The sequence below is a fragment of the Microtus oregoni genome, unplaced genomic scaffold (genome assembly GCF_018167655.1).
Source record: "Microtus oregoni isolate MIOR12 unplaced genomic scaffold, Mior012 000027F_ref0000203, whole genome shotgun sequence".
NCBI classification, from domain to species: Eukaryota; Metazoa; Chordata; class Mammalia; order Rodentia; family Cricetidae; genus Microtus; species Microtus oregoni.
The window spans coordinates 32,311,790-32,325,566 of record NW_024543086.1 but is presented as its reverse complement, the minus strand read 5'-3'; the positions used below and the strand labels follow the sequence as shown (position 1 = coordinate 32,325,566).

General features: G+C 48.7%; 1 protein-coding gene across 1 annotated transcript in view; it reads right to left on the bottom strand.

Moving 5' to 3' along the window:
* The window catches only part of Abcc1 (ATP binding cassette subfamily C member 1), a 150,613-nt gene that overhangs the window by 18,637 nt on the left and 118,199 nt on the right, over positions 1-13,777 (bottom strand). The window contains exons 17-22 of the mRNA XM_041675938.1: positions 12,324-12,500; positions 9,697-9,864; positions 7,307-7,490; positions 2,998-3,073; positions 1,584-1,689; positions 724-934 (exon numbers count right to left, since the gene is read on the bottom strand). Coding sequence (XP_041531872.1) covers positions 724-934; positions 1,584-1,689; positions 2,998-3,073; positions 7,307-7,490; positions 9,697-9,864; positions 12,324-12,500 — 922 coding nt within the window. The remainder of the gene's footprint in view (positions 1-723; positions 935-1,583; positions 1,690-2,997; positions 3,074-7,306; positions 7,491-9,696; positions 9,865-12,323; positions 12,501-13,777) is intronic.

Below are 13,777 nucleotides of genomic sequence, written 5' to 3'. Positions count from 1 at the left end.
TATGAAGGCTGCTGCAGTCTCTGGCTCTATGGCAGGCAGAAGTAGGCTACACATAGAGAAACTCAAGGCATCCACACCTGATCATCTGACGGCCTGTTCCAAAACCACCTCAGAGGTCAGGAGACATCTGTGGCTCCTCCAAATACCCCCTGGGTCACAGATTTCTTTTGGGGACTTCTATGTGAGGCTCATTCACCAATAACAGGGGAAGGCAAACTGAAGTTGGCGCTGCCAACCCTGTTCAGCTGGGGGCCTCTCATGTCAATCTATGTGAGTCACCTCACCTGTATAATAGGGACAGTGACACTCAAAACCACAACCAGTACTAAGTGCCTTCCTGGCAGCATGCCTGGACACAGGAAAGCTCTCACACAAGAAAGACTCACTTAACCACCCACATGAGTGCATCAGGGACACAGAAAGGGCATGTGTGTACAAAGCAGTTTTATGAGCATCTAGATCACATCTAGATCACACACTGCCTGGCACAGCTTCAGAGTGAACTCCAGAGCTAGGCTGCTTCATTTGATGCCAACTCAGCCAGCAATCAGCTCCTTGAGCTAACTGGGGCGGGGAAGGGGTGGGCATGAATTCAGCAAGCATTCAGAGTTCACCATGTGGCAGATTTTGTCCATGTACGTCTGGCTCAGTTAGTAGTTGTAAATTCCATGAGGTCTTGGGGTCTCAGTTAAGAAAGGACACATGAAGTAAGCATAGCCATACCTTGTAAGATGCCCAAGGCCCCATAGACACTCAGTCGGTACGTCCTGTGCTCCTGAGTCCCATTGACAGTAGGGTGGTCATCTGTCCAGAGGCTCAGCCAATAATTGGAGGCCAGTGCAGACACATGGTTGCATAGGAAGAGGAAGATACTCAAGAAGGAGATGAAGAGGCCAATGGCCTTCATGTAGTCCCAGTACACTGACAGCTGCACCTAGGACCCGTAGAGTGCCAGCATGAGGTTAGCAGCTCCTGTGTGATCTTAAGCCCAGCCCACCCTCCTGGGTCTAGACCCTTGATACCCTGCTGACCCATTAATGATGTCAGGCAGGAGTAGCAAAGCCAGACTTCCTGCCTCCCACAAGAGCTTCCAGCAAGCACTCGGACAGCCTAATGCTCCATCATTACCCATAGAAACACATAGAGAAGAGTCATAAGAGGCCATTCAAGTGCGCAGGTGGGTAGGGACCAGGGGAGGTTCTCCCTGAGGAAGTGATGTTGAAGAGTTTACCAGCTACGAATGGAAACCAGGAAGGGGAGGGGGTGACCCACAGGTGTAAGGCCCTGATATATGAGGGAGCTCAACACATTTGGGGAAGTGATGAGAAGATGGAGAAATGGTTGTAGCCTGGGAGGTCCCGTTCAATACTCCAGGCTGCTCATGGCCAAGCAGTAATGAGCACAGGCAGAGACTAGAGTACCAACATGGAGTCAGCAGCTCAGATCCAAACTCCAGCAAAAGTCACTTAACCTCTCTGGTTTTGGCATAGAACCTAAACATAGAGCCCTGGCAGACTTGCCATCCGATAAATACACGCATTCCCATATGCCAAGCAAAGCACTCTGCACTGTGCCTCACTCACCTGCCCTGTCTGTGCCTTGTCTGCTTCCATCAGCTTCCAAGTCTCCTCCTTGACTCCAGCCTTCTGCAGTTCGGCTGTGCTGCTATGCTGCTGACCAGCATCCCCACTGTGGGAAGAAGAGCCGCTGAGATGCCTGTTGTCAAGGAGGGTAGGATGCCAAAGCCTTGGGGAGTGCCAGCACACACATGAACACACATATACACTTGTGCCCCTGTGGCACTCCCCAGAAGAATGTGTTTCCATGGGAAGAGATATATATATATATGTCAGGAATGGGTACGTATGAAGGGCAATGGGCAGAAGGTGTGAGGAACAATCTTTCGTGTACAGAAATGACCTGGGAGTGGAGGTGTAGCTCAGTTGGTAGAATGAAGCTCTGGGTTCCATCTAAAGCACAGCATAAACTAAGCACACACCTGTAATCCCATCAAAGAGGTAGAAACGTGAGGACCAGGCATTCAAGGTTATCCTTAGTTATCTGTTCAGTCCAAGGCCAGCCTGGGATTCACAAGCCTGCTGTTGTGGAATATGAATTGAAGATGTGCTACATTTTTTTATGCTGTGGAACGTTTGTTTAACTCTGTGAAGCTATGTTACTTTGCCTGTCTAAACACCTGACTGGTATAACAAAGAGCTAAACAGCCAATAGTTGGGCAGGAGAAAGAATAGGCAGAGCCAGCAGGCAGAGAGAATAAACAAAAGAAATCTAGGAAGATCGGAGAACATTAAAAGGAGGAGAGGAGGATGCCAAGGTACCAGACACCCAGACATGGAATAAGAGAGAAATAAAAGATATATAGAAATAGAGAAAGGTAAAAGCCTAGACACAAAAGGCAGATGAGATAATTTAAGAAAAGCTGGCTAGAAACAAGCCAAGGCTGAGCATTCTTAAGAAAGAACAATCATCTGTATTTATTTGAGTTGGGTGGTGGGACACCAAAGAGTAAAGAACACTGGTTCAAATCTCAGCTGGGGGTCTCTAGAGCTGCCCAGCTGGTGAGTCTCCATCTGCTTGCTGTGAGATGGGAGCAGGCCAGCAGGGAATTGGAAACCACTAGACTTCAGGCCAACAATGTGTCCAGCTCCCAGACCACTGTGACTGTCCGTGATCATATACTGGCTCACAAAGCCCAACATGCCAGGCCCCATTTCCAGGTACCCAAGGAAAGACATAGATCAGTTTCAGAAGTAGGAACAAACAAATGAAAGGCAGGCCTGTGTGAATTATAGGTCAGTGCTGGCTCCTTCCTGAGAAGGTTCTTGAAGGATGGAGATCAGGCAGGACGCGCACGTCTTCCAAATCCCTGAGACTGTGGTGGATGAAGTGGAGGTGCTACCTGTCTCTTCTGAGTTCCCACAGGCAGAGATACAGGGCCAGAAGCAACGCAGGGTCAGACGCTCTCCCCGTGCTTACCTCTGAGGGTGTTTCCCCACTGGCACCAGCATCCCATTCTCCACTGGCTTTGACTCCTTCCCTGAACCACTGACACCTGGCAAAGACAGGAAGAGGGGAGAATGTGGCATCAACAGCTGGGTATGGCCAAACAAAAGACCAGGAACCCAGTCACTTCCAGAGTAGACAACAGTGACTTTGGCTGCCAGGGAGCTTGAGAAGACAGAACCACATTGATGCAAGCTCCATCCACAGCTCAGTCCCTCAGGGAGGTATGGGGTAAATGTCACCAGGAGCCACTTACCATTTACCCAGGGTAAATGGGTAAAAAAGGAAGTCTCGGGGAGATGCTCGAACCAAGGTAAGGAGGGGAGACAGGGCCAAGTGTGCTAGACTCTAAGCACCCAGTAGGGGGAGACGTTTAACAAGAAATTCACACCCAGCTGCTGGGATTAGTACTGTAGCTTTTCCTTCAGACCACTAGAGGCAGAATGAAAATTAACAGCCAACAAGCAGAAGCAACCTGTCCCCAGGCCCATGAGTGAGTAAACTATAAGTCTAAAATACACTGTAGCACAATGAAGAATTATGCAATCATGGAAGGAGGTGTGGCTTCAGTGCAGACAAGCCTTGAGAATACAAAACTCAAAGAAGCCAGAAAATACCATGTATTGCTGACATGGATAGTTCAGAGTGGATAGTCCACAGAGAAGGAATACAGAAGCAGCTATCGAGGGACTCTGGAAAAAAAAAGAAAAAAAGAAAAAAAGAAAAATCTGGCAGTGTGTATATGGGCTTGTGAATGGGTCTGGGGTTTCCTTTGGGGAGACAAGAATGTCCTAAAGTTAATTATGGTGGCTACAGTACATTAACAAATACCAGTTGACACAAACCAACAGACATTTGGTTCGTATTTGAATTATCGCCCAATAAAGGTTTTTGATTTTCTGTCTCAAACTCCCAGTGATCCACCTGCCTGAGCCTCCCAAGTGCTGAGATTGCAGGTGTGCATTACCACACTTAACATCTTAATATAACATTTATTAAAAACTATTATGATATGGTGTGCATGGTAGAACGTGTCGTTAATCCCAGCACCAAGAAAATGGATCTTTTTTGAGTTCAAGGCCTACCAAATCTACACAGAGAGTTCCAAGCCATCCAGGACTGCATAGCGAGACCTGTCTCAACCTCCATGACACCCTAATGGTGAGGGCCTCACTCCTCTCACATGAGAGATCAGATGAGAGTCGCCTTTAGACCAGAGTTCTCTTCTCTGACATTCAAGGATTTGAGGGTTTCCCTGCCTGGCCAGGAGAGGTGACTCAGCAGTTAAGAGCACTGACTGAGTGGGTTTGATTCTCAGCACCCACACGGTGGCTCAGGACTGTCTTTAACTCCAGTTCCAGAGGATCTGACTCCTTCTCTGGTCTCCTGCACACCGTATCATATTTACACTCAAGTTCACTTTTACATATACACTTAAAACAAAAATGAACAATAATAGAGTTCCCCACTAAATTTAGACTAAAATTCAAAACTACTCCATCAAGGCCCTCACTCCTATCTCTTACCCCGATTCCCTTGCCTAACCTGATCTGTCCTCAATAGCCTCGTCCTGAGGCCTTTGCACATACCTAGATAGTCTCTGGGTTGGCTCCTCCCCATGTCTATCAGTGCCTCGGAGAGGCTCCCAGAGCCTATGCTGAATCCTGACTGCATAAATCTGTCTTCTACCTCTACAGTTTAGGGTTCACTAAGAGAGGGATTTTCATATTATCTTGTCCCCAAACCTGAACCTCTCCCCCTAAGTTCCATGTGAAGCCCTCACCCCCAGCCTCAGACTGTGACAATGTCTGAGGTGAGTCACCCTGCAATCAGGTGGCCCAACCTCCACTTTACTGCTTCCTTTACAAAGACCTGACTGTGAACCACGCATGGCGGTGCATGCCTGGAGCTCCAGCACTTTGCGAAAGGAACCCTGTGGGTGAAGGAGGGGTGAAGAATGTGAATGTGAAGAGAGGGACCTGAGCACAGCACAGCCCCACACTGTACAGCCAACTTCCAGACTCAAAGCTCTGACACAGGAATTGCTTTCAGGGGAAGGAGTGTAGTATGGGCCTGCACTGGGTGGTTTTGGGGTCAACTTGACACAAGTTGGAGTCCTCAGAGAAGTGAGCCTCAGTTGAGAAAATGCTTCAACAAGATCTAGCTGTAAAGCATTTTCTCAGTCAGTGAGAAAACAGGGAGGCCCCAGCCCACGGTGGGTGGTGCCATGCCTGGGCTGCTGGTCCTCGGTACTTTAAGAAGGTGGGCTGAGCAAGCCAGGGAAAGCAAGGTAGGAAGCAGCTCCCCTCCACGGCCTCTGCATCAGCTCCTGTCTCTGAGAGCTTGCCCAGTCTGGGTTCCTGTCCTGACTTCCTTCAGTGATGAACAGCAATGCTGAAGAGCTTTTTGGTCATGGTGTCTCATCATAGCAATAGAAACCCTAACTAAGACAGGACCTGAAAAAGCAAAAGCACTTCACATACAGTAGGTGCTCCATAAATGCTCAAATGGCCAGGTAAATGGACAGCAAAAACATTTTTCTTAGTGACACCAAGGTCTCAGGCCAGCCCTTAGGACTGTAGGCTACCACCTGCAGGTTTCCCATTCATTGGCTCTGATGAGAGTTTTACCCCTGGGAAATTATGCAACGGGAGTGGCCCTACAGCTCTATCTGAGGGCCATGTTCCAAAGATCTATCTGGGATGTGTAGGATAGCATGCATGTCCCATAGAGGATCTGGCTAGATGGGGGGTCGTCAAACAAGTTTCAGACATTTTACAGTAGCTGTAACCAAAGCAGTTCATAGGGGTGTCCCTGTGGGCTGTAGAGCAGGCATTAGCTGGCATCATCTCTGTCAACTGCGGCCACTGCTCCCCAGATGCAGCTAACCAGAGGGTCCTCTGAGAGCCTGTGTGATTAATAGAATAGGAGGCTACCTGAGAAGGCTGCAGATCGTCCCCAATCTGCTAGTCACTGAGGCTGCTGGAGTCTAGCACCTGCTTCCTAAGTCCCCCAGCAACCACGTCTGCAGGGGCAGATTCAACTGGCACATAAACCTTGTGCCAACAGCACAGGCCCAGGACAACAGGTGGGGTGCTATAACAGTCAGGTCTGCGGTGTCATGTGCCAGGGGAAACAATACAGCTACAGTTATTAAGCACGCAGGATGTCCCATATACCCAAGACCACACTAATCACCAGCACATGTCAGGCTGGCCCTGCATTGCTCTTTGGAGGTAGCAGGGACAGAGACACAGCTAGGAGGGTCTTACGGAGGGGCCCTGAGCCACAAAGTTCTGAGGAACATGGCCACTATGCGTGTTCACATTCTATGAGCCTCATGCTTTTCTGGGCTACATCATGGCTGTCACTGGAACTCAGGCCCCTGGGAACAGAGAAAACTATAATTATTATTGTCCCCATTTTATTTATTTATTTATTTTAAAGATTTATTTATTTATTATGTAGACAGCATTCCTTCCATGTATGACTGCAGGATTCCAGATCTCATTACAGATGGCTGTGAATCATCATGTGGTTGCTGGGAATTGAACTCAGGTGTCACGCCCCATCTCGTCCAGCAAGGATGACGCGACCACCGGAGCTCTTCTCACTGCAGTTTATTCCAGGACTTTATTCACTTTCTCTCTCTTTTCCCCTCTCTCTCTCCTTCCTCTCTCTCTCTCTTCCCTTCTCTCCTTCCTCTCTTTCTCCTCGGGCAAACCTCTCCCAGCCCTTAAGTAGGCATGGGCTGCCAATCCCGATTGCCAGGTGGGCACTGCCCATAGGCCCATGCATATGCAAGCAGCTGAGTGATCAGGCATAAGTCAGACTTTAGCCATAGGAGTTGATTATACATCTCCATCAGGTGTGGCTCTATGCTGCTCGCTACACTCAGGACCTCTGGAAGAGCAGTCAGTGCTCTTAACCACTGAGCCATCTCTCCAGCCCTATTGTCCCCATTTTAGCCATTGAGGAGTCTAAAGTCCAGAGGAGAAAGTACTTTACAGGAAGGACAGAGACTAATCTTGAGTTCACAAAGCCAAAGCCCAACCCTGTGTACCTGGGTGTCAAGCGCTGAGAACCCTTTCTACCTGACCTGCAAGGTTAAGCAGGTTTATCCATTTGTTGGTCTCCCAAAGCCCAATGTGCTTGTCACCCAATACTCGCAGGTACACACAGATATCAGGTATATACACAGATACCAGGGCACAGATAAACCCTCCCATAAGCAGCTATGATGATCAGAGTCAGTTCCTGAAAGTCCCCCTGCCATCCTTACTGTCATCCTCTGAGGCCAGGTCCTGCTCAGCACTGGCATAGGTGCGCAGGAACTCAGCGAAGGCCCCATCCCGGTCTAGCAGCTCCTGGTAGGAACCCATCTCTGATATCTTGCCGCCACTCATAACAATGATGACATCCACTTGGGGCAGGGAGCTGATGCCATGGGTGACCAGGATCCGTGTCTATAAGCAAAGCAGAGACCTGACCCCATCAGCACCATGAAGGAAACTGTCACAGCCCTGTAGATACTAGAGGTAGTTTGGATCTTGGGACCCAGTGGCATTGCTCAGGTCCAATGGTTTTGGGGGAACACACACACCACACATACACAATATCTCTCTCTCTCCTCTCTCTCCTTCTCTCCCTCCCTTTCTCCCTCCCTCTCGCTGTCACTCTGTCTCTCTCTGGAGGGCGCACCCTGTGTCAGGCAGAAGCAGCAGGGGACAAAGCCAGCAGAGCCCTTCTTGGACTCCAGAGAAGGAGACAAAATGAACCACAGGCTAGAACCAGTGCTGGAGGGGGCAGTGTGAAGAGAAGGGTAATTCAGAGAGTTGGGAAGAACCATTTGAATAGGAAACTCTAAGAGGGAGGCAAACACCACCCAAGAGTGTAGATGAAGGAACTGTGAGGTAACCACACAAATCTGCATTTGACAGTCCCACTGTGTTTGCAGTGCTAAGAACTAAATTCAAGTCCTGTGACTTGAAGCAGGCACTCTACCACTGGGCTTCAACTCCAGCCCTTGTCTATGTAGGCCAGGTAATCTCAGCCTCCTCAGTGCTGAGCTAACAGGTGTACTCCACCATGCCTGACTCTGATGTTTGTGTTTTGCACAGTAACTTTCACTATCTTTCCACTCAAACAAACCCACCACAAAACCCGTCTATGCTGCACAGTTCTGCCTGTGCTGGCATGCTGATCAAATACATGTGTACAGACTGTCAACAGATGATAGTCTCTTCTTCAAGAGCCAGGTGGCAACTGCCATTCTTTAGAAGTTGATACTCACAGCATACCATCTCTAAGGGAAAGGGTAGGAATATCTGCTTTGGTTTTGCTGTTTTTCCTCAAATCTCAGCATTCCTTCCTACACACATTTCTACTTTATAATCAGGAAGAACCAGTATGTTCCTCCATCATTCTTAAAAAAAAAAAAAAATCAAAACAAAACCCAGGATTACAGCCTCTGTATCCTATCTGGTTAAGGCTGGCTGAGTCACCTTCCTGCCCCAAGCTCCACCTTCAGTCTCAGCCTCAGCCCTGCTTTCCACGGGGAAGGAATGCCAGCTTTACTGGAGGTCTGTGTGGTCTCATGAGGAAGAAAGGTCCTTTAACCAATGAGGCAATGGATTCAAGTGAGGACAATAATTCATCCTATAAAGACCTGGTAAGATACCTGTTGTGGGGAGCTGACAGATGGTTAGTTCATAAAGTGCTTGCCACACAAGGACCTGAATTTGATCCCCAGAATCCATGTGAAAAAGGCAGACATGGTGGCAGACTCCTGTAGTTCTGTTACCAGGCAAGCAAAGACAGGAGGATCTTTTGGGGCAACATAGTTTAATCGGTGAGCTCTAGGTTCAGGAAGAGACCTTGTCTTAGGAAGAGACCTTTTCTTAAAGAACAAGGTGCCTGAGCAAGGACACCCATGGTTGATTTCTGGTCTCTACCTGCATACATACATGCATGCGCACCAGTACATACTGATTTGTGTGACAGCTTGACACAAGCTAGAGTCATCAGAAAGGAAGGAGCCTCAGTTGAGGAAATGCCTCCATGAGATCCAGCTGTAAGATGTTTTCTCAATTATGACCAATTGTGGAGGGCCCACACCATGGTGGGTGGTACCACCCTGGGGCTGGCACCGGGTTCTGTAAGAAAGCAGGTTGGCTAGGCAATGCTGGCGCATGCCTTTAATCCCAGCACTAAGGAGGTAGAGGCGGCCAGATCTCTGTAAGTTCAAGACCAGTCAGTTCTACAAAGTAAGTTCCAGGACAATTAGAGCTGTTACACAGAGAAACCCTATCTCGAAAAAATTGAGAGAGAGAAAGAGAAAGAGAGAGAGAGAGAGAGAGAGAGATATCAAACAGGCTGAGTAAAACATGGCCTCTGCATCACCTCCTGCATCCCTGCCCTGTTTGAGCTCCTGTCCTGGCTTCCTTCAGTGATGAATAACGATGCTGAACGCAAGCCAAATCAACCTTTTCCTCCAGAACTTACTTTTTAGCCATGGTGTTTGGTCACAGCAACAGAAACCCTAACTAAAACACATACATATTGTGCACACGTGAGCACACACACACACAAAGCATGAAGGCAAGCCCAAGAATTGAGGACTTGTCCAGAGCGGCAGTGCCAATTAACTGAAGTCCTGGTTCTGGGAGATACCTTGTTCTTCAGGAGGCCCATGGGACCAACCACCTTCTCAAAGATGTGCTTCCCAACATGTGCATCCACAGCCGAGAGGGGGTCGTCGAAGAGGTAGATGTCGGAGTTACAGTACACAGCTCGGGCCAGGCTCACACGCTGCTTCTGGCCCCCTGACAAGTTCACACCCTAGGAAGACAGTGAGGAGAGTGGGCATCTTGGGATCCTGAACAATCCTAAGGGACCCCAGAACCATACAAAACAAGAGTGGGGACAGAAGAGCTGCTGAGTGGGGTGCCTGACCCCTAACAAATGCTCAGAGAAGGGAAGCAGACAGTTGTGTCTGCTGGCATAGGTCTTTTGGCCCAGCTACTCAGAGGCTGAGGCAGGAGGATGGCAAGTTCAAGACCAACCTAGGCAACATCTCAAGTGAAACATAAAAAGAGCGCTGAGGACGCAGCTCAGACCAAGTGCCTGGCTGCACAATGGTCTGGGTCTGGTCTCCAGTGCCACAAGAAAGAGGAGGTGGCGGCAGCTCATGACAGCCTACAGAAGCATCTGTAGAAGACACAGTGGGTGTGGCAAAGATACTACTTTCTGTATACCTGTTCTATTATTGCACTGCAGCTGACATCACTGCTGTTAGCAGCCAATCTGTGGTGCGCTTCACTCTGAGCTGCTATTCCTATTGCAGCCACACAGAGAAGCTGACTGGAGCCAGAGTGCTGAGACCCAGCCAGTAGTGTGGAGACAGGGTGCAGCACTGAGCAGCAGCAGAGACCACCACCATGACCACGTGACCACAACAGCGACCACCACCATGGCCACACGACACCTACTGAATAAACTGCCCAAACCTGTAGAGATGGACGCTCCCTTCCTGTGCAGCCTGCCCTGTCTTCCTGTGCTGAGGCTAGCCCTGGGCCTGTCCAGACACACTGTCTTCCTGTGCTGAGGCTGGTCCCAACACACCTATCTTTTCTTTGCAGTGCTAGGGATGAAGCTCGGGGCTTTGCACATACTAGACAAGTGCTCGACCACTAAGGCACACTGTTAGCCATTTTTCGTATTTTATTTTCAGATGGGGTCTTGCTAAGGTGGCCTCAAACTCATGATTCTGCTGCCTCAGCTTCCTGCATTCTGGGATGATGGGTCCAGCTACAAAGGTCCCTTCCAATGGCCCCTGGACACAGCTTACTGACCTGAAGGCAGATGTAGTACCCAAGATTTAGTCAATTCTTGACTCCCTCCAGACTTTGCCACTAAAGCTGGAGGGGGACTGCGGCAGAAATTACTGCCAGCCTGGCACCAGAGGGTTAGCAAGTAACTCCCACCGGTCCATATCTGGCCTAGCTCCGGAGTAGGCACACAGTTCTAATCCATCCTATATGTTACAGACACCTTTTGTTGCCCTATGTGAATCTTGTCTGAGAGTTTCCCATGGATACAAAGTCAATGCAAAACTTGGTTTAGAAGGAACCCGGAAAACCATGGTACCTCATGAATCAGGCAATTGCACCTGGCGTTGTATTTTTGGAAACTTCATTCAGTTTGTTTTGAGATATGGAAATCTACTAGCTAAAGTGTAAATATAGGGAAAAGATAAAGATGCTGGGAGGTAAAGGGTAAGGCTTTTCACAGAGACTGAGCCCACTGCAGCTGCAGAGGCTAAGTTTGCTCTCATGTGTCTCTGACCCCCGTGAACCACACACCACGCTGAGTTATCCAGCGTCTCCGAGTACTAGATCTCAGCATTTATAAAATGGAGCAAGGCTGATGAGCAGGCTGCCTACCCACAGCCTGTCCTGGAGACCCTGGCAATCCTGCCTTGGATCCCACACAATACTTAGACCCTTCAGTTTAGTTAACACCTCCAACCTGTAAAAGACATCATTTATCAAATAAACAAGGTGGATGGATCTTGGCTGGAGACTGGGAGCACACAAATCCAGCTCTCCCGAGAGGTCCCTGTCACTGTGACTGCAGACCTAGCACATACACAGGACAACCACTTGCACAGAACTGGGGGACACACCTAAGGCCCTCTTCAAAAGTGGGAGTGCAACAGGTGGCAAGAGGGATGTAAGAACCTCTGTCTCTTTGCTATGTGACTCAATCACAGGCAAGTCCCCTAACCTCTCTGAGCCTCCCTTTTGTCAGCCGCCCATCAGGGATCACATGAGTTGCTGTTCAGATGACTTAAGTTAAAAATGTTAGCATGGCAGCAGAGAAGTGGGTGTCAGCTAGTCCAGAGCTGTTTGCATCGTCACTCACAGACACACCCCCAAGGTGCACTGTTTGCATCGTCACTCACAGACACACCCCCAAGGTGCACTGGATGACTGATGAGGGAATAACCACTAGTGTCTTGTGCTGTGTTGGGAAAAGCACAGCACACCTTTTTATTTTTAAGAGTCTGAATCACTATTTGAAAGGATGCCACTTGGGAGGCTGTTGACACCTCAACTCAGACCACAGCACCAAGAGTCAGACGGGATAGACCCTTACCAAACCCACAGAGCTTGGCAAAAGGAGCAGAGCCACAGGCTGGAGACAGCAGGTGGAGGACAGCATTTTATGTGAAAGGCTCTGACAAAGTGCATACCTGTTTGTTACACAGCAGCAGCTGTACCCATGCCATAACTCACCTTCTCACCAATCTCTGTCCGGTCCCCACTGGGCAAGATTTCCAGATCTGGGAGGAGGGCACAGGCTTCCAGCACTGCCTTGTAGTAGCGTTCCTTCAGGGGATGCCCAAACAAGATGTTCTCGCGGAGAGAGTCGTTCTGAATCCAAGCCTGCTGGGGCACATAGGCCACAGAGCCCTGTGTGGCAGGTAGTGGAGAGGAAAGACAGACAGATTTGATGAAAAGATAATAGCGTACACCTGGCTGCAAAAAGAGTCGGTCACCTAAAACACACAGCAAGGGCAAGAAGAGAAGGGCGTTGACCCAGGGGAAATCACAGACAAGGAAGAAATTGAATCCAGTTCTTTCGAGGGACAGAAAGGCTGGCTTGACTGGACATGGGTGACAAGTTCACAAAGGGCTGATTTCATGCCCACCTTTATCAAAAAAGGCGGTGAAATGCCACAGAGGGTCCTAAAGTAAGGGAACAGAAATCAATGACCTAAATTTGGATCTAAAATTTGAGAAAAATGATTCAATTGCTATTCGAACACTCCAGCTCCTATGAGCCCTAATTGTCAGGACACCCAGTTGTAAACCTCACAAAATATTCAGCTGCAGGCCGTGTCTTCCAAAACATGGGGAAAACTAATGTTTTCAATACACTTTCTGAAATTACCAGCTACAAATAGTTCTTGGACTGGAAACATCAGTGCCTGGGATGGTAGGAACCCAGGAATTAAGAAACACAATGCAACATCAATATCCAAACATGATGAGCAATTTCCCTTTGTCAACCCTGTTCATGTTGCCTGTCCACTACTTGGAAGAAAAACAGGACACATTCATAAGCAACAGGTATTTGCTTGGACCCAGAAACTGTTCACTTATGTCTAAAAGGGCACTGAATCAGCAAAGAAAGGATCTGAATTGAAAGCAAACAGTGACCGAAGTCCACATCCCCAAACTTGAGTTCCCAGAAGAGGATGCAGGGGACAGACAGGTCCAGGCAGACACATCTGGCACAGGCTGGCTAAAGTAAAATAGTTGGTGTTTTGTTTTTCTGTTTTGTTTTTCCTCTCTGGTCTCTCCAGAGGCTGCTGTAAGGAACTGATTTGCACAGCAGGCAAAGATCTCAGAGGGAACAAGGTACTCGTGGGAAGGGCTCAAGGGACTTTTTCTTTTAGCAGCCTGTAACGCTTCAAAGTTCAGCTCAGCTCAAGTGTGCTGCACCTCAAATCTCTAATTCCACACTCTTCCCCTCCAAGCCCATACTAAGAACTCAGCTAACACTAAGGATTCAAACTGTGTTTCGTAGACCAGGCTCTGAGATTATTCTGGCCACATCAATCAGCACTGGTTACATCCTATTTACAGGATGAGACACAAAGATTTAAGAGAAAGAAGCCAGAAGGTTCCATCAACAGAAGCTACAGGGTGAGGTGAGAGTGGAGGAGTTTTCACCCTCCCTCTGT